Source organism: Temnothorax nylanderi, unplaced genomic scaffold, assembly GCF_030848795.1.
Source record: "Temnothorax nylanderi isolate EJ_2023f unplaced genomic scaffold, tnyl_v1.0 TNYL_tig0008_pilon, whole genome shotgun sequence".
Taxonomy (NCBI): Eukaryota; Metazoa; Arthropoda; class Insecta; order Hymenoptera; family Formicidae; genus Temnothorax; species Temnothorax nylanderi.
This window is the reverse complement of record NW_027249070.1, coordinates 925,805-949,193: the sequence shown is the minus strand read 5'-3', so window position 1 is coordinate 949,193 and position 23,389 is coordinate 925,805. Positions and strand designations below refer to the sequence as shown.

The window sequence follows — 23,389 nt, the reverse complement described above, 5'->3', positions numbered from 1 at the left end:
AGCGATACAGGGCACTGAATTAATGGTCGTCGATACTTCAGGTCAACAAAGTTTTGCTTTTATTTAACAATAATATTTGCAATTATAAATAGATTAATTTAATCAGAGAAGAAGATCTCATGCAATTTTAATATTTTTTATCCACGCTCTAACGATTAGAATTAATTCGTATCTGCAGTCGGACTACTTCCTGTCATTCGAAGTAAAAGTTTCTGCCAAGCAACTTGGAGCAAGATGGCGTTTCCTAACGGACATAAACAGGGGGCTGTTTGCTCCGTTTCTGGCCGTTCATTCCTTAAACGGCCCTACACGTGAAATTGTCGACTTCGTTGACATGTGAAGTCGAAGGTACCCCCGCGGAGAGCACCGACGATGGTTGCTTGTGTGCAGCCTGTAGCCCAAATGAACGCTTTAATCGCCATGACGTAACAGCTGAAAAATCTTGACGAACCGAGGAATCTCCACATCAGATTGCACGGTTGTGGCGCACGAACAACAATGCGCATTGTGTGAAATAAACACGTGTTGTTGCAATAAACATGTGTTGAACAGTTTTTCGTTTGAGTTTTTGTTTTATTACCTGCCGTTTCACTTTTAAGGACTCGTTATATGTAGAGATGTATTCTATGTTGTAGAGTTCATTCACATGTTTCACTGTATATTAATTTTGAAAAATGTCTAGAGATATTAATACAGAGGATTATGATTTTATATAAGAGATGCACAGATAATGCAAAGAGCATTGTCGTTTATATAAAGTGAAGATAATAATAGCATTCCTAAAGTGAAAGTCAGATTTATTTACAAAATTGTAAAACATAGTTAGACATTTCAGCTAAAGCGTTTTTGTGTTATTTTTGAGTACTTAACGACCACAAGTGCCAATGCACAGAGCTAGGTATCACTTTTATCGATAATATGATAGCAGTATATCTGATAAGGGAGATAAGTTTAATTCATGAAATAAACTGCAAAATTCTGAATCACCATTCGTTCATTCGTAATACGTCAATTAAGACAAATGGCTCCATTAAAGATGTTGAAACGTGCTCTGTGCAAAAACATTGTAACAAGCGGATCGAGATTCGTGGGCATCATAGGACCCTTAACAATTCCACCATTGCAAATCGCAACGTTATATTATTTCTGGCAGGATTATTCAAGGGTCGTGGATAAACGATACTGCTCCTGCTCGTGCTGGGACACTGTCTTTAAAGGTAACGAAATTTGCGACAATTCTACAAATATCTTTAATTGCTGCTAATCGACGATCGTAGATCTAACCCTATAAACTGATTTTTTTTACAGGCTCATACGAATCCGGTATCGCTCCATACAAACACATGTACTTCAATGCCACTTCGAACATGTTGAAAATATGGATGCTCATCGTCATCGGAGTGATCGTGTTTTATGAGACAATGAAGCACTTGGCGAAACTGGCGATCAAACAGAGACTTAGACAGTCCATGATGCTCCTCTTCTCGTCCGCTCTGTTCTCAAATTATTACGCGTGGTGGGTTTATATTAATTACTGGAACGACGACTTCTATTCCCAGTGGTATCATCAGCTGTTCTTTACCGTTACTGAGTTGATATCCACCTGTTGGGTCGTTTATCTTGCGGATAAGAAGAATCCCATAACTCACAGAAAGGCGTTCGGCATTGCCGCGATAGCCCTTCTGCATATCGTAGCTGGCGGGTGGGATCAATTTTTCGAGAATGTCGTTAGAGGAGAGGGCCACGCGCACCAGGTAAGAATCCACGAATAATAATGAAAAGGAAACATTTCGTAACTTATCTTTAACTTGTATGAAGGTCATACGCGATCTGGGCTTCATGATACCGGATATTCTTCACGTCGTCGTTCCGTTATGGCTGATTAAACGGGAAAGTATTTACAATATCCATCTTCCTAACTCGTTAGCGTACATGTCAAGCATCGTGATGTTCGGATTATGTATTTGGTCGTTTCTATTGTAATACGACATCGTCGAGGACAGCATATTGTGCGGGATGGGCGGCGATTTGATCCCATTCTTCCTACGAGAATGGCCTTCGTTAAGTTAATGTTCTTTCTGAAAGCGGAAATTCCCGTGATGCGAAAAACTCGGTCTAACATGAACGCCAAACGTCTCTTACACACTGCGATCGACAGATCAATTGCGGGAATACGAGATGAATTTTTATGTTAAAGATGTCCTGGAGACATATTTTGTGATAGTATTATCATTAACGAATGTGTTCTGAAAATAATTCAAGTGAACTTGAGTTACGTGCCTCTTCTTGCGTGTCAAGTTACCATGCCATTTATTATACGTATTTCATTGTTCACGTAAAACTAAACTCTATTTTATTATTTATGAAAGATTAGTATTTATATAATGATGAGATTTCAACTTCGAACAAGTCCTTATATGAGATTTATCAACAGAAAAAGTTGCATTAGCTGAAGACTTTGTTAATATTAAAACTGCTTTAATTTAGGATATGTTATAAACTGCGAACGGTAGCGTCTGAAGTATTACTCTAAGTAAATTTAAGTATTATATTAATTAAGAACATATCATGTAGATAGCCTACGTAAGGAAGACGTTATCGTGACGTTATCGTAAGCACCCAGATAACATGCATGTTGCATAAGACGTCGAAAAGATATCTTAAAGATATCTTAAGATATCTTAGTTGTCTTAAAGATATCTTTACGACGTCTTATGCAACATGCATGTTATCTGGGCAGGATTGTACAATTTACAGGCAATGCTAACCAAAAATAGTGTCCTAACTTCTTATACAAGTTATAATGCTTAAAGTGCCTACACATAATACGTTATTTACCGGATTATTGTTAACTAAGGCGATAAGCAATTATCGAACGAAAACAGTTCTCGCGTATTTTAACGGCAAACACAGATGGTTATTTCATAATACTTATATAAAATACAAAGAAAAAGAATTCACACACGCTGTAATAATAATATTGATTTGCGAATTCTAGTTTTTTAACGTCGTATATCTACAATGTTAACGCGTTGACATCTTACTTCTAATCTGGTAATTAGAAGCTCGTTTACTTTGATTAATGAAGTCTTTAGACGATTAACATTCAATATTATCTGTGCAGCAGAGACACATATCCTGGTAGATAATGTGGCCTGATTAACGAGTGCAACTTACATCACCAAAGTATCAAAACTAATTTTATTATTGTTATACATATATATATATATATACATATATATTTATTGTAGGATACATACTTTGCGACAAAGCCATTCCCGAAAAGTATTTGAGCAGTTACAAGCGTCATTTTATCTAATTCTTATAGTAATATATTGTAGATATAATTGTAGCATATTTGAGAAAAAGGGAGATAGAAATTTTGTCGTAAGGACAAAATAGTGTATTGCGATACGTAGAGTAAATTGATCGTATTGAGCGATCGAATGTTCATAAATTTTCGAATTTTCTCATAATATTTTATTATATAGGAATCGAACGGAGCGAAGGATAAATATGCAATTGTCGATATAACTATAAGTAGTCTGACGATTTTAGTCAGAAGAGATATCTCGGTCCGATTAATAACGCGAATAAAATAAAGCGGCCTAATTTCCGATAATTGCTTAATTATTTCCAACATCCCTATTATACATCCTTGTACACGCAGAATCTTTACGCAGATCGTCGAACCCTTGCGTCGCCGCGCCGCGCCGGATCGAATTATTCTGCAAGACGCGCAAGATTTTATTATACATGAGGAAGAGACTCGGACGAGGGAGAGAGAAACGTAAAAATAGAAGGGACAGCCTTCTTGCGTTCTCCTGTATGTTGCATGTATTATACATATACGTCTATAGTGTGGCATGTTGCTCCCAATAGACACCGTCGTCGCTCCGTCGATCTTCGCGGCTTCATCTTCGACACGCATACATGCTCACGCATCCGCGCTATCCGCATTTCCACACTATGCGCTCTTTCAACATCTAAAAGCCGCGCATGAGCGACGAAAAGTCACAGACGATTGTGAGGACACCTTCAACCCCTACTGTACGGGGGGTTAAAGCGCAAGCCTCGAATCGATCTTCCACCCCCATCCCTCCGGGCGTTCGCTAAGAACAACCCCGGCCGACGACTCTGTTGTCGACCCAACAACAGTTCAAAACCGCCCGAGACCCACGGCAAACATGGCGTTGGATTTCGCAGCGACGTACAAGGTTTTGGTGCTGGGCGACTCTAACGTCGGCAAGACCTGTATCGTGCATCGCTATTGCGACGAACGGTACTACGATACTTACATCTCGACGATAGGTGAGGAGACACGCGTATGCGTATGACCGTAAAAATATACATCGGGTTTTCCATTCACCTACGGCGACCGCCTCCTCCGAAGCCGCTTTGTTGAGTCGTTTCAACGACTTGTTGTGACGTATCTTGGCGCCAGTTGCGACTGGTTTGCGACAGCTCATCTTCTCTGGTACAATAAAGTCACGCGCTTTAATTTTGCTCCTGGTACTAAGAACCAATGTATGGGTTCCATACATCGTTGACACACGTAGACGTTAATTAACCCTCGGTTATTATCGATGAGGTCACGTCTTTGTCTGTAAAGTAGATTTTACACACTATCGGAAAAAAAATAATTTCTACCACAATTTATTTTTCTGACATCGTTCTAATTTAACGCGTTTAATGCATTGTCCTCATTTTTTCCATTTGTGAAATAATGAGAGACAGAGTCAACTATCTTTTTGATCCTTTTTGATGATTAACTTAAATCAAATATCACTTATATTTTTAATAAGAACAAACAAACAAACAGTAATAATTACTCTATTTACCAAATTTAGGTGAACTTGCAAATTGACGAATGTGGCATACTTATATGTATATTCCGTAAAATGTATATTGAGTTAGCATCGATCAGCTGATTATTCGGTTACATCCGGCCTTCGATGTTGCGATGCAACTGTCTAATTTTAAATTTACTGTCGGGCCGAACTATTTCTGGCAATTGTCCCGATACAAGTTATCATAATTATAAAAATGTTCGAAAGATATATCCTCGCTTGTGTGAAAATATTTTAATTAGCTATTCGCTAACTAATTGCTTATTGTTCTCCGTTATAAAGAGTAATTCAGCTCCATACATAAGGTTTTAATCATCCTATTTGCACGCGAGGAATATATGAAAGTCTGGTGTACAAACTGTTGCAATGGCCATCTAATTAATAATAGCATCTAATTGTTCCGTGCTACAAACATAATTGAAGTGTATCACGAGTCCTTGATTTTATTTGAACTTTAGAATTTGCTCGGTATTTAAATATCCCGAAAATATTTACGCATGAGATAGATGTAAATGGCGAATATATCTGCAGGTATTGACTTCAAACAAAAGATCATTAACTTGGACGGAACGCCGATTAAATTACAAATCTGGTAAGTATTAATTAGTCCTCTCTCGCAAGTTCTTAATAGATAGTTAATCGTCAAGTAACGTTTTAAAATCAAATAAAAGAGCCTAAGTTCTTTTCTAAAAAAATTTAAAATTTTAGTTTTTTTTAATTCTCTTGAGTTTTACAAAATAGAATCTGCATGTAAAATGACAAGTCGTATGTATAAAAACAGAATAAAATAGCAGAAAGTATATCTGTGAATACATCTTTTTTTTAAAAAGGGATACCGCTGGCCAAGAAAGATTTCGAACTTTAACAACAGCGTACTATCGTGGTGCCATGGGTATCCTTTTGATGTACGATGTCACTAGTTTGGAGAGTTTCAACCATCTGTCGTACTGGCTACGAAATATCCAAGAAGTAAGATTAAAAAGATTCTAAACATAGAACATTACGCGAACGGAAATAAACTCGCGCTATATTACTTTTTAAATGGTCACGTTTATAAAGACCTTAAGAAGCTCAGAACAAGAATTTAGAGTGCTAAAAGATTGCTTGAAAGTTACGATCCGAAAATGTCAAATAGGAAAAGTTTGAAGAAAGTTGATAAAATATGTTAGAAGATTACAAGTTGCACGTACCTACATCGACCACTTAAGCGTGTGAAATTCAGAGTTTAATAAATTAGACTTTTAAAGAAATTAATTCTACGAAAGAACATTTCCGTAATCGATCCGAAGTCATCCTAATGCAATAAAATTGTCATACGAGAGCATGAATCATAAGCAATTCCGTCGTTTGCATCACAGAATGCGTCACCAGACGTAGTAAAAGTTTTGGCGGCCAATAAATGCGACGCAACCGCGAATCGCGCTGTGGAAGCTGAGAGAGGTCAAAAGATCGCTGAAAACTTTGATATGCCTTTCTTCGAGGTATCGTGCAAGGAGAACATCAACATCGAGGAAGCTTTCCTCACTCTAGCCAGAAGAATACGGGAACAACGGGGTCGCCGGGTAAGACTGATTGCTACGAAGAATCATTTCCATTGTATTCCTGCATAGTTTAAAAAAATTTTTCAAGTGTACTTAAAAGCTATAATTTTTACATTATTACTATTAAGTTACATTCTGCATCAAGTAAGTTAAAGCGAAAACTTTTCTTCGGGATATAATAGAAGAGATTTCTATGAAACGATTCTTTCCTCTCTTATCTTTTGTAAGCTTAACGGGACCGAGCTTTCTACTAGCGCAATGAACAACTGCGTTGCAGGCTAGCCTGTTCGAGGCTTCCGAGAGAGAAGGCGCGGACAGTATAATTAAGGCGCAGTCACCGTCTCAACAAGGTGATGCCTGGAGATGCAGCTGTTAGTTCGATGGACGATCAGCGGAGGTCTATCTTACCGGTTGGAAGTTTCGACGGCAGCCAAGAATTAAATCCGGGCACAAAGGATTTCGTCTGTTCATCGTGCACAAGGGGAGAATCGCTCATTTCCATACCTGTACATATGCGATCGTGAATCGGTCGTGAATCGTCGAACGGAAATCGACTTGGACGACGCGAAAGGTGTTCGTATATACCCTGCGAGGGTGGCAATTATTCACGCTACTACCACACCATCTGCAATAATCGCAATGGATATTATAGGTATTATCTCAAGAACCCTGCACCCTATTACGCGCGAAAGTCCGAATGACGACGTCGCGCGTCGTAGCGTTAATGCAGCGGCGGTAGCACGAAACAAATGTGAACTGCCGCGATCCTGGATCGTCATCACAGTCATGATAAACACCATTTAGGAAACATTTGTCGCCCGTGCGAGGTAAGCTCTCGCTCTGGATAATACGAAAACACATCACGTACACGCACATTACGGTTAAGCCCGAGCTACGAGTTTCGAGATTATCGCAAAGTTCTATCTATGATACGCGATTATACGTCATAGATGTCTATTTATACTGACGCGAGTCACGTTTGTACGAATGTAGAGATTCGACGAAGAACTCTTGCTACGAGGTAATCGGAATGCCTGAACGTATCATCGACAGACGCGTCGATATAATTTATCTGATTAATTGTAGGCCGGTTCCACGAATATCGGTTACTCTTCCGAGTAAACTGATGATTTTTATTCCGCGCGAGTTTGACGTAATTCAAAAATATTTAGCAGATCAGCTGGGAGAGAAAAGACTACAGAAATTTATGAGACAGAAATTCGACGAAAGGCTCGCGAAATGTGTATTTGTCTACGAACAATTTTTCGAAAAATCTCGTCGATGTTAGACTTTCGCGGATCAGACGCATTCATTGGGTATAATCATAAGCAGTTTAAGAACGTTCACTTAGATTCGCTTGGTAAGGCCTAACTAAAAGAAAACATCTTCTCGACGCTATTAAGGCAGCACACTTTCGCAGTAATCGACGTATTACTATTCTAGTATATCTACCCGAGAAAGACATCGTCAAGCGCATTGTGATTACCGTCTAAAAAAAAAACGATATTACTATATAAGACTTGCGATTACTACCGATGTCTCTCAACGAGGACCAGGGTTCTTCCCTCAGGGAAGGACTTGCGCGATTACGTTGGGATTATTTGATGCACAGATGCCAAAGTTTGCATAAATGTTTTTTTTATGTCGAGTATTCGAAGCAAACACCAACAACCAAACTATAAAGAATAATGTTTATTTTAATATCGAGATGTGAATAATTTTTTAATAAACATGTGGTTTTCGAAGTTGAAAGTGTTTAACGAATTAAACAAAAATTCAATCTTGATCTTTTAAAGTTATAAAAATATTTGCTGGAAATGACAAATTTAAGTAAAAGAGATGAGTATTAAAGAAATATTCAAGGAAGTATTCTGGAGTATTCTAAAATGTTTCGTTTAACTAAATATATCAAAGAGACCGCGATTTATTGCACTATTGCACGCGAAGCTTTCTTTAAAAGAGATCAAATTGACTGTTTCTGCACATTGATGTCGAATAAAACTTTCCTTCTGCCTTGAGAAAATGGTGTAGCGTAAGACTAGCAAATGCTATTTGTATCCAAAAGAAGAATCGCTAATTCATGTGTTCATAAAAAAATAAGCCTGTTCTCAGAGCCTGAAGTGAAGTTTCGAAACAAGGCCGAATCGAGACGAGCACTTGACATCTGTATATCAAACCTTTCATATCGGTGCACACACGTGATAATCCACGCTTACTTAATGCGCTTTGATAATCGTGATGGAACATTTTCCGTGATCCGTATTATATTCGACGTTTCGCGATAATGCAATACATTCTACTACAGAATGTCACAGCACTAATCTTGTTTCGCATAAAAAAATGGAGCACTTACGTAATAGTCGTATGAAAAAAAAGGATAATAGCATCCTTGCATTTTTCACGGGCCATATTTGCGGCCGCAGGGTTTAAGGTCCGTTAAGGTCCGAGAGATTATATTATGTTAGCTGCCATGTAACACACTGCAATACCTACATATTTTAATATGTAGCGTAAATCATTCGATTAATCTTAAATGATAGAAAAATTAATCTTTCTAACTTTTAAATGTTGAGAGAGTTTTCTTAAATAAACTTATATAATAAAATTAAGTTATTTCGATTTTTATTTACTTTTTACTCGATGCGTTTACTTGCAAGGCAGATTTATTGATTGCGTCATAGTAAATGGGATTGGAAAATAAATTAGATAAGAATTTACATAAAATATAATAATTGAAAAAGAAATATATATAAGAAATATAATAACGTATAACTATTTCAACGACAAGAAGAAAGTTCATTATAAAAATTCGTTCTTCAAGATTTGATTGAACCTTCAATCCTATTCACGAGTCGTTTTCACATTACAAGAAATATTTTCCCTATTGTTTAGAGAATTATTCGTATTTATTATATCGAGAATCACATTATAATTAACAAAACATTGATGGTTGTCGGCCTTTCGATAAAATCACTTTCACCGTTCATACTTCTCGTTTACGCTGGCAGAAACATAAAAGCCTTTATTGTGCCTATCAATGATTATAAGAAAGAAAATAAAGACGAAAGGAAAAGATAGATAGGAGATACGTTGTACGAGATATCGTAACAGATCGCTTTATGATCGAGAGGAAAACTATGGAAAGGTAACGCGATGTGTGTGATGGTCGATGCCCGATTGAAGCTACAATTAAAATCTCGTTTCATTATTATCTCCGAGAACATTGTATCTTCGGGATTATGCGAGAGAGAATCGACAGATACTTGCGATATATTATTGTTTTCTCATTTATAAGTACATACATCCCAAAAATCGAATCTCTCATCCTCTGGAGAATCGCGAACAATTTTCACTGCTACGATTTCTGATTTATATACACAACAATCACAATTCCGCTTCAGGCTGCATTCACGTGCAATTCGAACTGCATTGCGAATAGCAATCTTGTAACTCTAAACATCTCCTGGTAGTGTGATAATGAGGGCGCCCGCGAAACTTTGCGAAAACCCAATTCGCGCTTTTTCGCACGCACGCTTGCATGCGTGCTTGCAAGTTGCATCGCAACACAGCCGAGAGTCCAAAGAGCGCATGCACTCTTCAGACGAGAAGCGCACTATATCCGTCGCGATCGATCGACGATTGTAGCGATGATGCCGACGAAACGAGATCACTTCGCGAATCGCGCACGTTAACGGAATACCTAGTGATCGCCACGGCACCGCACCGTTTGTTTTTTCAGCCGCAATCCTAAACGTAATACTTTTACGGTATAGGCTTTGTACCATTTGTGCAAGACGATATTATATAAATATAAATATACATATATGTATTATATATACACACATGATAACGACGGTATATATATTTGTTGCTTTTATATATTTATAAATCGCGGCGTATTTGTATAAAAATACTATGGAATTCGATTGTTTCGTTCGCTAAGCAACCTACATGTGCCCTTTAATTAGCAATCAGGATTTCCCAAACTTAAAATGCGGACGTGGACTGAACTTTTTCGATGCATATTTTCTCAAAATCTAATGGCGTACCAAAACAACGAAACTAATGTATTTCCGCCCGTTTAAACGAGATTTCGCGTAAATCGCTTTTAAATGAATCTGAAGTCGCAGTTATCCAAAAATTAATGTCGCAAAAATATTTAACAATTTTTTTTTAATTCGATCATGAAAATTTGGATGAAATAAGCAAATGTCTGTGTCGTTGTCCGAGGACCAGTGTATATATCTCAAAAGTTTGGGAAACCTTGGATTATCGGAGATTAGATGCGGTTAGAGGAATCTGGTTGTCGAATGTGCTCCATTCTCGTCAACTCTTCTTTAGATGCGCGCATGATTTGTCAAGACTATCATTAATTTTCGTTCCGCGGAGTATTTGTAACGAGGAAAAGCACCTGTGAAATTTGACATTATCTTTTTTTAAAATAAATTTCTCTAGTCAAGATAAAACGGCGCGAAGAGGCAAGAGATGTGGAATAAATACGGCGACGTAGAATTGGCATTCAAATGTAGAATTTTCATTAAAAATGCAGGTGCTTGTTTCTCGCAAGAAATGTGGAGAAAATAGTAAAAAAGAAAAAAGTAAAAAAAACAGGATCCAATTTGTAAGAATGGCGTCGCCCACGTGAATGGTAGAGTCGCTTGTACAAATTTTTTTTAAGGAACGCTGGATCGTTTGCTTCATCGAAGTGCTTGATTTCTCGTCCGAAGCTGGTCTTCGGCTGAAGAATCTCTTCAAAGAGAATCTTTTCATATGATTTAGTTTAACCTGCCACGTATGTGCGCGCGCGTGCAGCGCCGTAACTAGCGTTTCTTTCACGTATCGCGAGTCCAACGCTGTTTTATCAATCATTCCGTAACCCTGTCCTTGAGATTCCACGAAAAATATGCGTGACGGAATATTGGGATCACGTTCGCGCTGAAACCCTTTCACCTTGTATTCACACAGATCTCTGTGGCATTCTTAGTCTGTAGAGATTTCTGATTTCGCAAAATTTCTTATAGAATTCGGTTCTACAGTTTTGTCTGGATTCTAGGATAAATTATGCAAAATCAAAAATATCTTTAGTTCCGTTTTGCATTCTAGTTATGGCTCTGCGAATTTACAACTCTCGATTTTCAACGACTTTTGCGATTTTTCAACGATATGATGAAAGTTTTTCGATAGGAATCAGCTGTGTTTTTGTTACGAATCTTGTTAAGATATACAGAGATGAAATAGAATGGCTGATCGGACGAATAGTTTTGGCTGGCAATTTATTTCAATCTGGTATCAAATCAAGCCGATGTTCTTCGTAAAAAAATTGTTAAAAATTTCTCGTATCGATGCTCGAAGTTGTAAATCAAGAAGACTTTGTCCGATTACCAAGGAGATAAATGTGGGGATGTTAAACGTACGATATAACGATAGCTTTTACAATGTTTTATTTGTCATTTTATCACCTCACCCTCAAGAATGATCATGTTATTACATAATTTAATTCAAACTTCGCGATCGATTATCTAAATGTATAAGTGTATAAGAGAAGTTTTTAAGTTTGTAGAGAAACAACTTGTTCAACTCGATGTCTGAATCAATAATAAATAAAAATACACACTTTTTACCTATAACATACTACGCCTTCTTCTTATCGGAGCATAAGCTCTATTCCGAGATATTAAAAGAAGGAAGAGAGAAAAATTTAATCAGTGTTTATCGCCGAAGAACACGAAAGACACAAGCGGAACAGAAGAAATAAGAGGGTTACTCATACTTGACAAAAGTAAGGAGGAAAGTGAGGCTTGATTGTAACGCAACGGTTCACCGAGTGCGTGACCCAAGTGTGTTAAACGAATTGCTCAACCGTACGACTCACGCACACGTTCGTAGGACATCTTTAGCATTCGGCCGCGCATCGCCAATACGTGATAGTCTTCAGCGATAAGACGCGAGCGATTATCGGCGTGAATCAGCGCATTGAAAATGGAGAACGACACGGCACCGTTTTCCAGCTGAGCGCCCGCGCTGAATCGCACGCACCAGGAAGCCCACGGAGAAGCGCGAGGTTCCCCCGTTGACAGGTAGGTACGCGCGCACATTGCGCTGCATTGCGCCTTCTCTCTACCTCGAAATGGAGAACACGCTCGAGCTCGCGCTCGTCAACGCGGGATTTAGCGGATTGTCACGTCCGCAAATTGCACGATACGCGGGACGTAGGCCGGCAGTCGCGTGTCACGTCATTCGACGTTCAAGATCGCGATTGTGCCGTGACAGTGGAAAAAATTAAACGAGAGACTCGGAAATCTCGGAATCAACGATCGATAAGGAGAAGTCAGATGTCCGATATATCGAAAAATCCCGTAGACTCTGGAAACAAAGAAATAAAAATAATCTCTCCAAGGCTACAGATAATACATTATTATCTTCGGTCAACATCCTCAATTGTCCCTCAATAGATGTTTAAAAGATATTCTGCTGATCTACTGGAAAACGCATATCTTTTGAATCGCGGATCTGTTTTGACTAGGCTAAAATAGCAATGTGAAATAGTAGTACGTGCGCAGACTACAATCGCCACATGATATAACTTAAAGCACGTGCGCGTCATGACTCACATTACGGCAAGCAACGCGCGTCCATTCAAACAAGCGCGTCGCGTCGAGAGATGAATCACGCAGGCAGATGAGCGAGGCGCATCTCGTTCGAGCGCCCAGAGTCTCGAGCGGAACAATCCGGCTACTCCACCATATTCCTTCTCGTTTAAACGTGCCGAAGTCGTGGTTGCGTGCGATTGAAGATAAAATATATTTGCCTCGTTCCTCGTTAAATTTCTCGTTGTAACTAGCTTCGATTAGACGCGGAGTCACTGCTGAATTCCAAGATTAAAAGGCAAATGTCATCGAACTCGTAAAAATTGTGCCGTACGTCAGGCTCCGCAACGCGCGCCGCTTGTCCCGCCGTTCGACTAAGCATGGCGGTGGACGACATGTTCGGTGTCGATGGCCTCTAGAGCAGGTGGCATGCGCACCGCTTTGCCCCGGAGATCGGAGCTGCCGAGCCGTGGTCTCCGGAGCGTAAGATGGCCGCGGTGACAGATACGAGGAGCTGTCAACTCCGCCCGGGGTCCTAAAGCCTAAATTCCGTGTCACGCGGCGGGCCGTTTCCGCGCCGCGCGTCGCGTCGTGCTAATCTCCGCGTTGCGTTGCGTCGCGTTGCATCGGACTGCATTGCGATGCGCGAGTACGCGAGTCCGCTCGGGACCGTCCGTCAGACAGAAACGCACCCAGGCAGTCCGAGAACGCACGTCACCTCGTAACCCGTACGTATATACGCGCGTTTATAAAGTTTGCTTCCGCGCGCGCGACCCGTTTCTCTTCCCTCTCGCGAACTCTCAACGTTCTGCGCGTCGGTCGATCGTACCGAGGCGTGTCGGCGCCGCGATAATCAAACCAGTTCGAGCCGATCGAACTCTGCCGCCTCGTCGCATTGTAAGGCTGTTTTTCCGCAGGAATAATTTTCGCCGTCTCGTCGAGACTGTTCTCTCAATCATGGAGGCGATAGTGGAGTATAATTATGTGGCGCAAGAGGATGACGAGTTGACGCTAAGGAAAGGTGACATCATCACTGGGATCAAGATGATGCTTGGAGGATGGTGGGAGGGCACCCTGAGGGACAAGCGTGGCATGTTTCCCGATAACTTTGTTAAGGTATTACGCATCGAATCATCCCTTTTATTGATTCATCATCTCTGTACACTCATAGATTCTCACGCGGAAATATTTGGCGTGCAGGTATTGGACTCCTCCTCGACCGCCAGCGGAAATAACGGCAGCGAGACCGTAAGCAGCACGAAATCTGACGAGAATGTCACCTTAAGGAATGGCTCCGGTAGACGTTTCTGCAAAGTTCTCTTCAGTTACGAACCTTGTAACGAGGACGAGCTAACTTTAGTGCCGCAAGACTCCATAGAATTTTTGGGAGAAGTGGAGGAAGGATGGTGGAGAGGTCGCCTCAGAGGTAGAGTCGGTGTGTTTCCTTCAAATTTTGTTTCTGCACCTGCTCCCGAAGAACAAGAGAGGCACAAGGAGAGAGACAAGAAGGAAATATGTAGAGTACTCTTTCCCTATGAGGCTGCTAATGAGGATGAGCTTACTTTGGTTGAAGGAGATATAATCACCCTTTTATCTAAGGATGCGCTGGACAAGGTTTATAATCCATCTGATTAGTATTAATTAACGAATTAACGAATAATAACAGTAAGTACATGATTAGTATATTAAACATGTATAATAATTTATATAGGGTTGGTGGAAAGGAGAATTGAAGGGACAAGTTGGTTTGTTCCCTGACAATTTTGTCGAAGTGATTGGTATAAAAAACGAGTCCCAGGAACAAGATTCCCAATGGCATGAAACATCGTCGCTAAGTGCAAAGTCGACTATTAGACATTCCCATCAAGTGAAGAAAGTCGAGAAAGCGCACGTTAGAAAAAGTCTGGATACCAGGAATGTACATTCGAGTAATATATCAGGTAAGATATGATTATTTCGTATCGGAACGATACTTTTTATTTTGCGTGAGTATAACATGCAATTTTGTATTTTGCTAGATCACTTCCCTACTCTAGACGCTGCTAAAAAGGGCCTATCTACATTGTCGTCCACCTCAACGTCGTCGTTGACATCTACCGGAAGCGGAAACAGTGATAAGAAGACGGCCGGTAGCCATTCGATTATATCGAGCCTAAAGCGTTTCGTAAGCGACGTAGGAAATAATAACGGGATCAGCAACACGACGAGTACCGCTTCGGAGTGTCGCGAGGAGTTGGACGGCGTAGAACGAGGGGAGGGCACTCCGCTTTCGCATTTGACAGCTTCTCGCGCTAAAGCGCCTCGGCGACGACCGCCTTCGTCGCAGCATCTACGCCACGCTGCTGGATCCAACGCAAGCGTATCCTCGACGCTGCCAACCGTTCCCAACACTCTTTTGGTACTATGACTTAAAACAAGCATTAACATCATGCATTAAATTCTGAATAAAAGTATTGATTTTAATATCTTTTATAATTTGTAGGAAGATAATCTGTCTAATGGACGCACCGATGGAACCACGTTGGAACAAATACCTGATGAAGAAACGGACGGGCTTGCGGCAAAAGCGAGAAGAAAAGCACCATGGGTAATGCGCCACTCTTAGAGATAAAATAAACAGAATGTAAGAAATATATATCGCGTTCATTAATCTTATCGTTATTAATATCATCGTCGATTCCCTGCAGGTCGAAGAATTGAAGATGAATCAAATGGAGAGGAGAAAAACCGCTACAGTAGAGCGAGTCGATAAAGTGGAAGTTAAAAAGGAACGAAATTTCTCGCGGTAGGTTTCGACTTTTTTTGATGACTTCTTAAATCCATTACTTATGTCACGAATATGCGAATATAATGTACATTATCTTATCGCTCATTAGATTAATGACACAAGGAAATACCGCGGATTCCACTAACAAACAGGATACCGATAACGACGATAGCAAACCGAAAGATAAAAGTCCGAGAGCCGAAACAAGTCCCCACGCCGACCAAAGTCCTAGTTCATCTGGTCAACCTGCCTACGTGCCGTATGCCCTCTACAGTAAATTATTGGAAAGGGTAAATATTAAAATAATCCATACGCTATTAAATTTTCATTTCAGTACGTTGCATGCACGCGAGGACACGCGATATTAATATAAATTGCTTTAACAAGGTCGCCGCGTTAGAGGAGAAACAAGCGGTATTGCAGGCGACAATAGGACAGCTCTCCGAACAGCTCGTACCTCTTCTCGCAAACGCATCGGTTAACAGCAAAGTATAATACGTATCGGTGTTAAGAGAGGAAAATCAATAGTATATTTATCTGCCCGTACTACCACTGTGTTGTTTTCTCATTAAATCACATAATGAGAAAGAAACTAATACTGCTAGAATAACGTTTATTGCTATTACTGTTGTTATATATATATATATATACACACACATATATATTTATTCATTTGGTAGTATACGTTTATTGTTTGCTCCGTCGATGCAGTATTCGCGTGACCCGGTTAAAAACGGAACATTCCATATGACATTCTTTGTCTGTAAAAGTATTTCCTTTTTATTTGATTTTCGATAATTTAACAGATCTCATTGTAACTGCCGGAATTGATTACTCTCTTGATAATCGTAACCCATTTACGGATGCTTAGACGTTCGCAATCGCGCAGCTTAAACTCCACAATTTTCATTTCAAACTCACGACACATATCAAATTATGAGACGCAAATCTTCAATGTACATTTGCACATATTCTAGATTATTATGACAAAACTTCCCTGTTATCAGTAGCACGAAAAATCTTGCGACGTAAAGTTCCAAAAAGAGAAAAGAAAGAAGGAAAAAGTAGCGCAAGTGTCCTTCCAGATGGGTGCCTGTGCTTTTCTTGTACCAATTTGCATTTTATTCATTGTTTTATGTTACTTACGTATATATTTTAATAGAATTTACGAAAGATTGCTAACTATCTTAATTTTATTATCACAGACGATAAGAATACTTGGAGAAAAGGATAGAAAAGTACTTAAATTCGTAGTTCGATAGACGTAAGAATTATGTGATTCTTTTTTTATCCAACGAACGCAGCTGCCTCGCGATAACTGCAATGTGTGATGATTTGCTGTAGGTTTCTTTAGTAATCTGAGTGCCAATGTAAGCATTTTTTTGTTTATTGCATTTCCGAGATGCCTCATTCAACGATAGTGATAAGCGATCCTCGTTGATTTTTCACGAGAAATATCACCGGACTGCGGACCGAAATACGCGACTCGTACAAGTCGAATTCGACGCGTTCGTCGAGCCATTTATTTTCACCCGCTTATCGAAGCATGTTCCGCTCCGGAGCGGAATGTCTTTGAAACGGTGCTAATAGCACGATATGTGATATATCGTAACGTCACGTGGTTATAATATACATATAGGAATGAGGCACAGCGAGAGAGAAACATTTATGAATGAAAAAACTTCTGTTCTGTCCTAAATATCATGAAAGTATCATGACAGGACGATAAAACTAAGAATGCATTGTAGGCCGCTTCGAACGACAGATTAGCAGCTTTGTTCGATACAATTGCGAATCGTGTTGAATATAAAAAAAGTTTTTATTTTTTTTATGAAAATGGAATTTTAAGTAAATATGGTGTAAAACCTAATGAGAAAAGATTAGAGATATATGAGAGGAAATACGAGACGCTATTTAATTTTTTATATCAGTATTCCATAAAATATATTTAATACTTTAACTAACAATAGTGGACTGAAAGCTATTTCCTCTAATCAGGTTGATATAAAAGAGACTTTATTTTTATGCAGATATGCATACATTGAATAATATGTATATATACATATATATTTTTTATTTTCTCTCGTCTCCATTAATTTTTAGCAATCAATAGTTCCATACTGCGGAACCTGGCAGGTTTGAAAAGCAGTACAATTATCATATTTACTTGATAATCGAATGTGTATATGTTGGTCGAATTGCAATTTATCAATGTGCTGCACAGTGTTTAAGGTTCGTGTATAAAACGAAATATATTTTGGGGCGGCTCAATCACTTAATAATGTCTCGCAAATATACTTTAACTGCATAATGTACGTTAACAGCCATAATAAGTTTTGCAAGAGATTTTGCAAGAAAAAAGATTTATATTACGTTAAGTGAAATATTTTCTCAAATTAGAGAGGAAAAGTTACGATGCAGTAAAAAGAATTATTATTTCAAACGTAAGTTTTTATTTTACATGTAATCCGTCCCCATTAGAAAGAACATTAGAAAGATACCGATATGCAATTCATAAGTTGGCTTAATTATCGTAAGGCTATAATATTTGAATATATATATATTTTTTTTGAGTAATTAAATTTATGTATTGAATAGTTTGCACATGATTTTCCTTCTTTTTTTAGAGAAGGTATCACTTCGATATATTGACCTAAATCATTCATTATTTAAAGCACGCTTTTATCGACACACATATGCTATTTCGAAAATTTAATCGCAAGGCATCGCAAGAATAGCTCGAAGTTAATTAACGAGCTCTAATTAACGAAGAGCAATGGCTTTTAACGACGGAGGTACCTCTTCATATTTGTAGAGTATCGTAGATAATTTTGAAGCGCTTCTCTTTGCAACTCCGTACAATATTGTATTAATTTGCATAATATATATGTAACGCGTTCATTTTAATTAGAACTCAAGGGCAACTCTCTCAATCGGCATCTAATACTGAGACCATGCTTACAAAAGAAAGTTCAAGATAAACGAGACCACGTTTAGATTCGTACGTCGCTGTAATCACCTCTTTTTATACTTTTATATTTCGCTGCAGATCAAGTCGTTTGAACGGGACAATTTTTACGTGAATATATATGTTCACTCACATGGTATACAAAGCTTCGGTTTACGAATGCGACACCATTATGCACCTTCTTGCAAGTGTAACGCGTGACAATAATAGTTTTTAAGCGAGTTCGGGAGAACTTTTGCTGATTTTTTTCTCTATAATTTATACGTTTTGAGTAGTCATTTTATAATCAGGATCCGTGGGAGCTCAATTAAAATATTTGATTGCATTTTATGTCTTTTGGAGATATTTTTTAGAACGAACAGTTGTTTGTCAAGTATCAGTTAGTCATAGTTTCGCACTATTACAGGTACATCGTCTTCCCTCGTAATAATCTCTTGCGATCCAATCGTTAAATAAACACAATCATTCACCACTTTAATGTTAATGTGACCATTTTGAAAAAACGATATAAATGCGTTAATTAGAAATTAGACGTGTACTTACGAATTTATAACGCCTTTCCGTTCGTCACCGAACTTCCAGAATTTGTTTGAAATGCAATGGGTGTTTCCAGAATCATTGAGATAATGTTAATCTGTAAATATAACAATGTTGAGCATTAATTCTGCGCATCGAGTGAGAACATGCGAGAAACGATCGTAACGAAATCTTTATTCTAAAAGTATCGCGTCCCAAATATTATCCTAATGCCAGTGAAAATCGACAGATTGTAATCGATCGTGTATTAATCACGATGCAACTATCTCTCACACGCTTTCGATCTATCACTATGTACGGCGCTATGGCGAATAAATATCGCTAATGAGGTTGTAAGACTAATATAATGGCCGACTTATTTCTGATTGTGTGTTGTTCGACATCGAATCTTATCGAGATCACTTTTATATCACGCTATAGCGTGCTGTTCTCGATGAATATCCTGTCGAAAAGCGTCGGACGCATGCGGCAGCGTACAGCTGTCTTGGCTGCATAGTTGCTAAGTGATATCCCTGTAGAAAGCATGCTCTAGAACGTAAGGAGACTGGAGGTAACGACCCGAGCTAAACGATTTTTAATGTTATTAACGTTAGGCCTATTATGTACATATACATGTGTAAGCGCAGCGCGATCGAGTGAGAGTTATATAAATATATTTTCCCCTCCTTTGTCAACGTGTCCAACCGTGCATACTTCGGATTAACAATCGTACCTGTAAATAAAGCCATCGGAGAGTGAAGTCACTCTCTATATACGCAATGCTGGAGTCCTGTAATCCTACATTAAAATCTCTATACATATTTAATGTCTGCCTTCATTCCGACCTTATCACTCGCTACTAAATGGAATCTGCGCAATACAAAAGCAGAACAAGAATGGTCCTTATTGTATGTGGGAATTAAAGACGGTGAGAATTGATTTAAGTTAATCCTATACATAATAATATGATAAAGGCTACTTCTTGTTTCTACTTCAATAGTCGTTTAGATCGAGGTAAGAGTTTCTTTAGTAAAAGTTAATCATTTGCGCTCGTAAGTTTATTTTTATGTCACGTACAATTGTTATTTCTTCTTAAAATGTGTAATTGCATTTAATACAATCGTATTATGTGCGACGATGATTTTTATGAGTTTTATGACGCTGCTTCGACGATTCTTCTGGAGACAACGGCGAGAGTTCGCAGATAAACGGCAGCGATGCGCGACAAGGTATCACTTTCCAGAAGGGCAGCGAGTTTTTGGCAGGCAACTTTGTGAGAGCGACACAGCCCTTCGAATACGACGGTTCCCCTTCGCCCCATGCTCGATAGTCGAAGCAAGACAAGGACTCGCCTGTCAAAAATCATATATTTTTCAGAGTTTTCTGTCGAGATAACTTTCGGCATGCGGCTTGAAAGATTATCTCGCTGCAAGCAAGACATATATGTGGTCACGAATTACCGAATTCGTTCTTCCAAATTCTCTCCTTGTTTTCGCTGCTCAGACCCACGAATCTGGTAAGATTATGTGACACGAATTTGCCGAGGCCTTCTGTGCGCTCCTCGCTAATTATGTGCGCGAGCGATGCGTTTTGCGTCTGGCAGAAACTCCGTGCCTCCGTATAATTCAGACTTTCGGACGAGAGCATGAACATTCCCGCTTTGGGAATACACTCCACCGTGGCATTCACTGAAAGTAAATAATATTTAATTAATAATACGTCGAAAGAGCTTACGTTTCGAAAAATAAATTCGGACGCGTGTATAACATTTAATATGGTTTGTGTGTTAATGGACAAATTTCATGGCATGATCTTTACGCGGGCTCTGATGTGAATAATTATAATTGCATTTACCGGGCGGAGATAAAATGTGGTACATGCTGTAATAATTGCAATTTGGCGTGGGCACGAGGGTGGTCATATTGTAATCTTCGGGACATTGAAGAGCTTGACACGAGTTTTCTCGCCCACCTGCGTGTCAGTAAAGAAACATCATAAGAATATACGCCAGGGAAATTACACGAAACGTACGTTGAATTAATCACGTTAATTGAACCGACTAATTACACCGCGTTTTACAGCACAGTTGCACTTGTAATTCGCATTACGTTCCGCTATAATCATGAGGGCCTATCACGTGAAATGATCATAATTACACGCCGCAATTACGTTTAAATGTTTGCCATTCGCGTACCGGTGCGGTTTCTCGAGGAAATAAAATTGAAGGCGAGGGCTTTCTTCGACGCGGCGAATTTTGCGCACTCGCTCACGTTGGAGACTATTCTTCGCGATATGATCGGTTGACTCGAGCACGAATTGTTCATTATTAAATCGTATTGCGGTAACTCATGGCGATTGATTAAGCAGCAGTGATCGCAGTAGATAATTGAATACGCTGCACATATAATGATTAAAAACAATATCAAGTTAACGCTTGGCATTTCGTAAATATTTTAAAAGGGAATACGATTAATTATTTCGGAGCACTGTGGACGCACTACGACTGATGTAACGCGCGTTCTGCATTTTCTTTCTGACGATGGAAATGCGAATGTTACGTATTTCCGACTTCGGAAGTACACATCAATCGGACAAGATAATTGTGCAATTGTGGAAGCATTGAAGTCGTGCATAGTAAAGGATAAAACAAAAGCGATATCGCGGTTCAACCTCAATGTCTTCTATTTCCTAATAATTTACTTCTTTAATTTACGTTTGTCCTATATATATTTTTTTATTTCATCAGTTTGGTCGAGCATTATTTTTTAAGAAATGAAACAGGATTACTTTTAGAAACAGGGGATTATTTTTGTTTGTGATATCTAAGATATTTTTATTAATAATAGAAGATATTGTATTCCTGTAACAATAATAATTACAAAGATGTATATGTATATTATATACACGACTCGAGATATCTACAAAAGGCATATCATAAAAGTAATCTTTATTTCGAAATTCATGATGCTATATCAACAGTACAGTTTCATGTCTTTTATGTTCTTGTCTCCTGTATGTCCGGCCTTTTGTGCGTGCCGTCGCAGAAAGGTCGGTTCGACGTCTGCTTGCAGTTGCACAGCCAATATTCCTTAGTCTCCGAAACAGCGAAACGTATGGGTCTGAGCTTTATCTTGAGGAAAATGTCTCTGTGCGTGGCGTCGCAGAACGGCTGGTTCCTGCTTCGTCCGCAGAGACACCACGAGTAATTCTTGCCAGCTTGGAGGTGTATTCTAAATGGCTTTTTGTCGTATATCACTCCGGTTCCAGGTTGTTCATTGGCACTGTACGTATCCTTCAGAGGATTCGTCGGTATCGGTGGACCGTCGGTTTTTGTGCAAAAGCGAGAGACCTGGAACATTTGAGAAAATGCCAAGCTAAGAGCAAAGCAAATTTTATTTTACTTCCTCTAGAAGAGGCCTATGATTTCGAACTAGATTGTTAGGTTGATTTCAACAGCTAGGTCATCATAATTTTACCGTATCATTGTTTACGAACATTAATTCAGGTTAGGGAGAGATAAGGTTAAAAGCGAACTATAAAGCAGAAGTTTGTTTATTATATCGACGACGTACATTTTTGTGATAGAAAGCGCTCAGACGAGTGAGTCGCGAAAATCGATTTAGTATGCTCATTTCGTTGAATTACGTTAATCACTTTTGAGCGTAGCAACACGCACTAAGAGAGCAACAATCACACTCAAGAGAGTAGAGAGTAGCAACAACGCCCGAACGCCGACGGCCGACCACGTTGCCGAGCGGAGCACTATCAGCTGCAGCAACGTGTTTTTTTTTTGCTTCGTTTGGTTGTGCCCTCTCCATCCAGCATCAATGAGCATACTACTACTGCGTAGCCCACAAGTTATTCAGCAAGTAAAGAAGAACATCAACATTATCGACCATAATGAAGTTTACCACTAGAGAGAACCCTAAGATTGCATATGTATTTTAAATATTTAAATAATGTTAAATTTCGAGAGCAAGAACTCAATATTTAATCGTTGATTTAGAATAGAAGTAATAAAAATTCGCGATAATTTTTTGATTGTGAAATTTTAGAATTTCTTAACAATTCACTATTGCAAATAAAAGCTAAATCTTAGAAATCATGCAATAATGATCAAGCGTATTAATTTAGTGAATTTTATCTTATTGTACGCATAT

General features: G+C 39.0%; 5 protein-coding genes across 8 annotated transcripts; 3 read left to right on the top strand and 2 right to left on the bottom strand.

Moving 5' to 3' along the window:
* The first annotated feature begins 106 nt into the window (after window positions 1–106).
* On the top strand, window positions 107–3,622 carry LOC139783680 (uncharacterized). The gene is made up of 3 exons (XM_071722824.1): window positions 107–1,217; window positions 1,309–1,754; window positions 1,819–3,622. The coding sequence occupies exons 1-3, from the start codon at window positions 1,022–1,024 to the stop codon at window positions 1,981–1,983; spliced, it is 807 nt and encodes a 268-aa protein (XP_071578925.1). The 5' UTR covers window positions 107–1,021; the 3' UTR covers window positions 1,984–3,622.
* Window positions 3,623–4,141: 519 nt separating this feature from the next.
* On the top strand, window positions 4,142–12,018 carry LOC139783690 (ras-related protein Rab-8A-like). 3 transcript variants are annotated; one of them, XM_071722847.1, is made up of 5 exons: window positions 4,142–4,311; window positions 5,382–5,442; window positions 5,681–5,819; window positions 6,332–6,412; window positions 6,669–12,018. In XM_071722847.1, exons 1-5 carry the CDS (start codon window positions 4,188–4,190, stop codon window positions 6,765–6,767), a joined length of 504 nt encoding a protein of 167 aa, XP_071578948.1. In that variant the 5' UTR covers window positions 4,142–4,187; the 3' UTR covers window positions 6,768–12,018. The 3 variants fall into 3 exon arrangements, with proteins under 3 accessions (XP_071578948.1, XP_071578941.1, XP_071578933.1); XM_071722840.1 differs by having other exon boundaries at window positions 6,209–6,412; window positions 6,620–6,758; XM_071722832.1 differs by having other exon boundaries at window positions 4,143–4,311; window positions 6,209–6,412.
* Window positions 12,019–12,140: 122 nt separating this feature from the next.
* Window positions 12,141–20,050, top strand: LOC139783667 (uncharacterized). 2 transcript variants are annotated; one of them, XM_071722816.1, is made up of 9 exons: window positions 12,141–12,468; window positions 13,896–14,094; window positions 14,179–14,592; window positions 14,690–14,918; window positions 14,997–15,376; window positions 15,461–15,565; window positions 15,666–15,763; window positions 15,855–16,035; window positions 16,133–20,050. In XM_071722816.1, exons 2-9 carry the CDS (start codon window positions 13,936–13,938, stop codon window positions 16,238–16,240), a joined length of 1,674 nt encoding a protein of 557 aa, XP_071578917.1. In that variant the 5' UTR covers window positions 12,141–12,468; window positions 13,896–13,935; the 3' UTR covers window positions 16,241–20,050. The 2 variants fall into 2 exon arrangements, with proteins under 2 accessions (XP_071578917.1, XP_071578914.1); XM_071722813.1 differs by lacking the exon at window positions 12,141–12,468 and adding an exon at window positions 13,424–13,706.
* Window positions 20,051–20,272: 222 nt separating this feature from the next.
* LOC139783716 (uncharacterized) lies at window positions 20,273–22,039 on the bottom strand. Its single transcript, XM_071722859.1, has 4 exons — window positions 21,424–22,039; window positions 21,084–21,200; window positions 20,690–20,917; window positions 20,273–20,581 (listed from the first exon to the last, which is right to left on the bottom strand). The coding sequence occupies exons 1-4, from the start codon at window positions 21,668–21,670 to the stop codon at window positions 20,355–20,357; spliced, it is 819 nt and encodes a 272-aa protein (XP_071578960.1). The 5' UTR covers window positions 21,671–22,039; the 3' UTR covers window positions 20,273–20,354.
* Window positions 22,040–22,159: 120 nt separating this feature from the next.
* On the bottom strand, window positions 22,160–22,997 carry LOC139783709 (uncharacterized). Its single transcript, XM_071722855.1, has 2 exons — window positions 22,802–22,997; window positions 22,160–22,578 (listed from the first exon to the last, which is right to left on the bottom strand). The coding sequence occupies exons 1-2, from the start codon at window positions 22,859–22,861 to the stop codon at window positions 22,225–22,227; spliced, it is 414 nt and encodes a 137-aa protein (XP_071578956.1). The 5' UTR covers window positions 22,862–22,997; the 3' UTR covers window positions 22,160–22,224.
* Window positions 22,998–23,389: the final 392 nt, after the last annotated feature.

What these genes read in the sequence shown, in the direction of transcription:
- LOC139783680 (XM_071722824.1), top strand. Translation starts at nt 1,022, where the DNA reads ATGGCTCCATTAAAGATGTTGAAACGTGCTCTGTGCAAAAACATTGTA. An exon ending in CTGGGACACTGTCTTTAAAG is followed by an intron (nt 1,218 to 1,308) that starts GTAACGAAATTT and finishes TTTTTTTTACAG; the next exon opens with GCTCATACGAATCCGGTATC. An exon ending in GAGAGGGCCACGCGCACCAG is followed by an intron (nt 1,755 to 1,818) that starts GTAAGAATCCAC and finishes ACTTGTATGAAG; the next exon opens with GTCATACGCGATCTGGGCTT.
- LOC139783690 (XM_071722832.1), top strand. Translation starts at nt 4,188, where the DNA reads ATGGCGTTGGATTTCGCAGCGACGTACAAGGTTTTGGTGCTGGGCGAC. An exon ending in GGCTACGAAATATCCAAGAA is followed by an intron (nt 5,820 to 6,208) that starts GTAAGATTAAAA and finishes TTTGCATCACAG; the next exon opens with AATGCGTCACCAGACGTAGT. An exon ending in GGGAACAACGGGGTCGCCGG is followed by an intron (nt 6,413 to 6,668) that starts GTAAGACTGATT and finishes ACTGCGTTGCAG; the next exon opens with GCTAGCCTGTTCGAGGCTTC.
- LOC139783667 (XM_071722816.1), top strand. Translation starts at nt 13,936, where the DNA reads ATGGAGGCGATAGTGGAGTATAATTATGTGGCGCAAGAGGATGACGAG. An exon ending in ACATTCGAGTAATATATCAG is followed by an intron (nt 14,919 to 14,996) that starts GTAAGATATGAT and finishes GTATTTTGCTAG; the next exon opens with ATCACTTCCCTACTCTAGAC. An exon ending in CCGTTCCCAACACTCTTTTG is followed by an intron (nt 15,377 to 15,460) that starts GTACTATGACTT and finishes TATAATTTGTAG; the next exon opens with GAAGATAATCTGTCTAATGG.
- LOC139783716 (XM_071722859.1), bottom strand. Translation starts at nt 21,670, where the DNA reads ATGCCAAGCGTTAACTTGATATTGTTTTTAATCATTATATGTGCAGCG. An exon ending in CCACATTTTATCTCCGCCCG is followed by an intron (nt 20,918 to 21,083) that starts GTAAATGCAATT and finishes ATTTACTTTCAG; the next exon opens with TGAATGCCACGGTGGAGTGT. An exon ending in AATTTGGAAGAACGAATTCG is followed by an intron (nt 20,582 to 20,689) that starts GTAATTCGTGAC and finishes GATTTTTGACAG; the next exon opens with GCGAGTCCTTGTCTTGCTTC.
- LOC139783709 (XM_071722855.1), bottom strand. Translation starts at nt 22,861, where the DNA reads ATGAGCATACTAAATCGATTTTCGCGACTCACTCGTCTGAGCGCTTTC. An exon ending in GCGCTTTCTATCACAAAAAT is followed by an intron (nt 22,579 to 22,801) that starts GTACGTCGTCGA and finishes CAAATGTTCCAG; the next exon opens with GTCTCTCGCTTTTGCACAAA.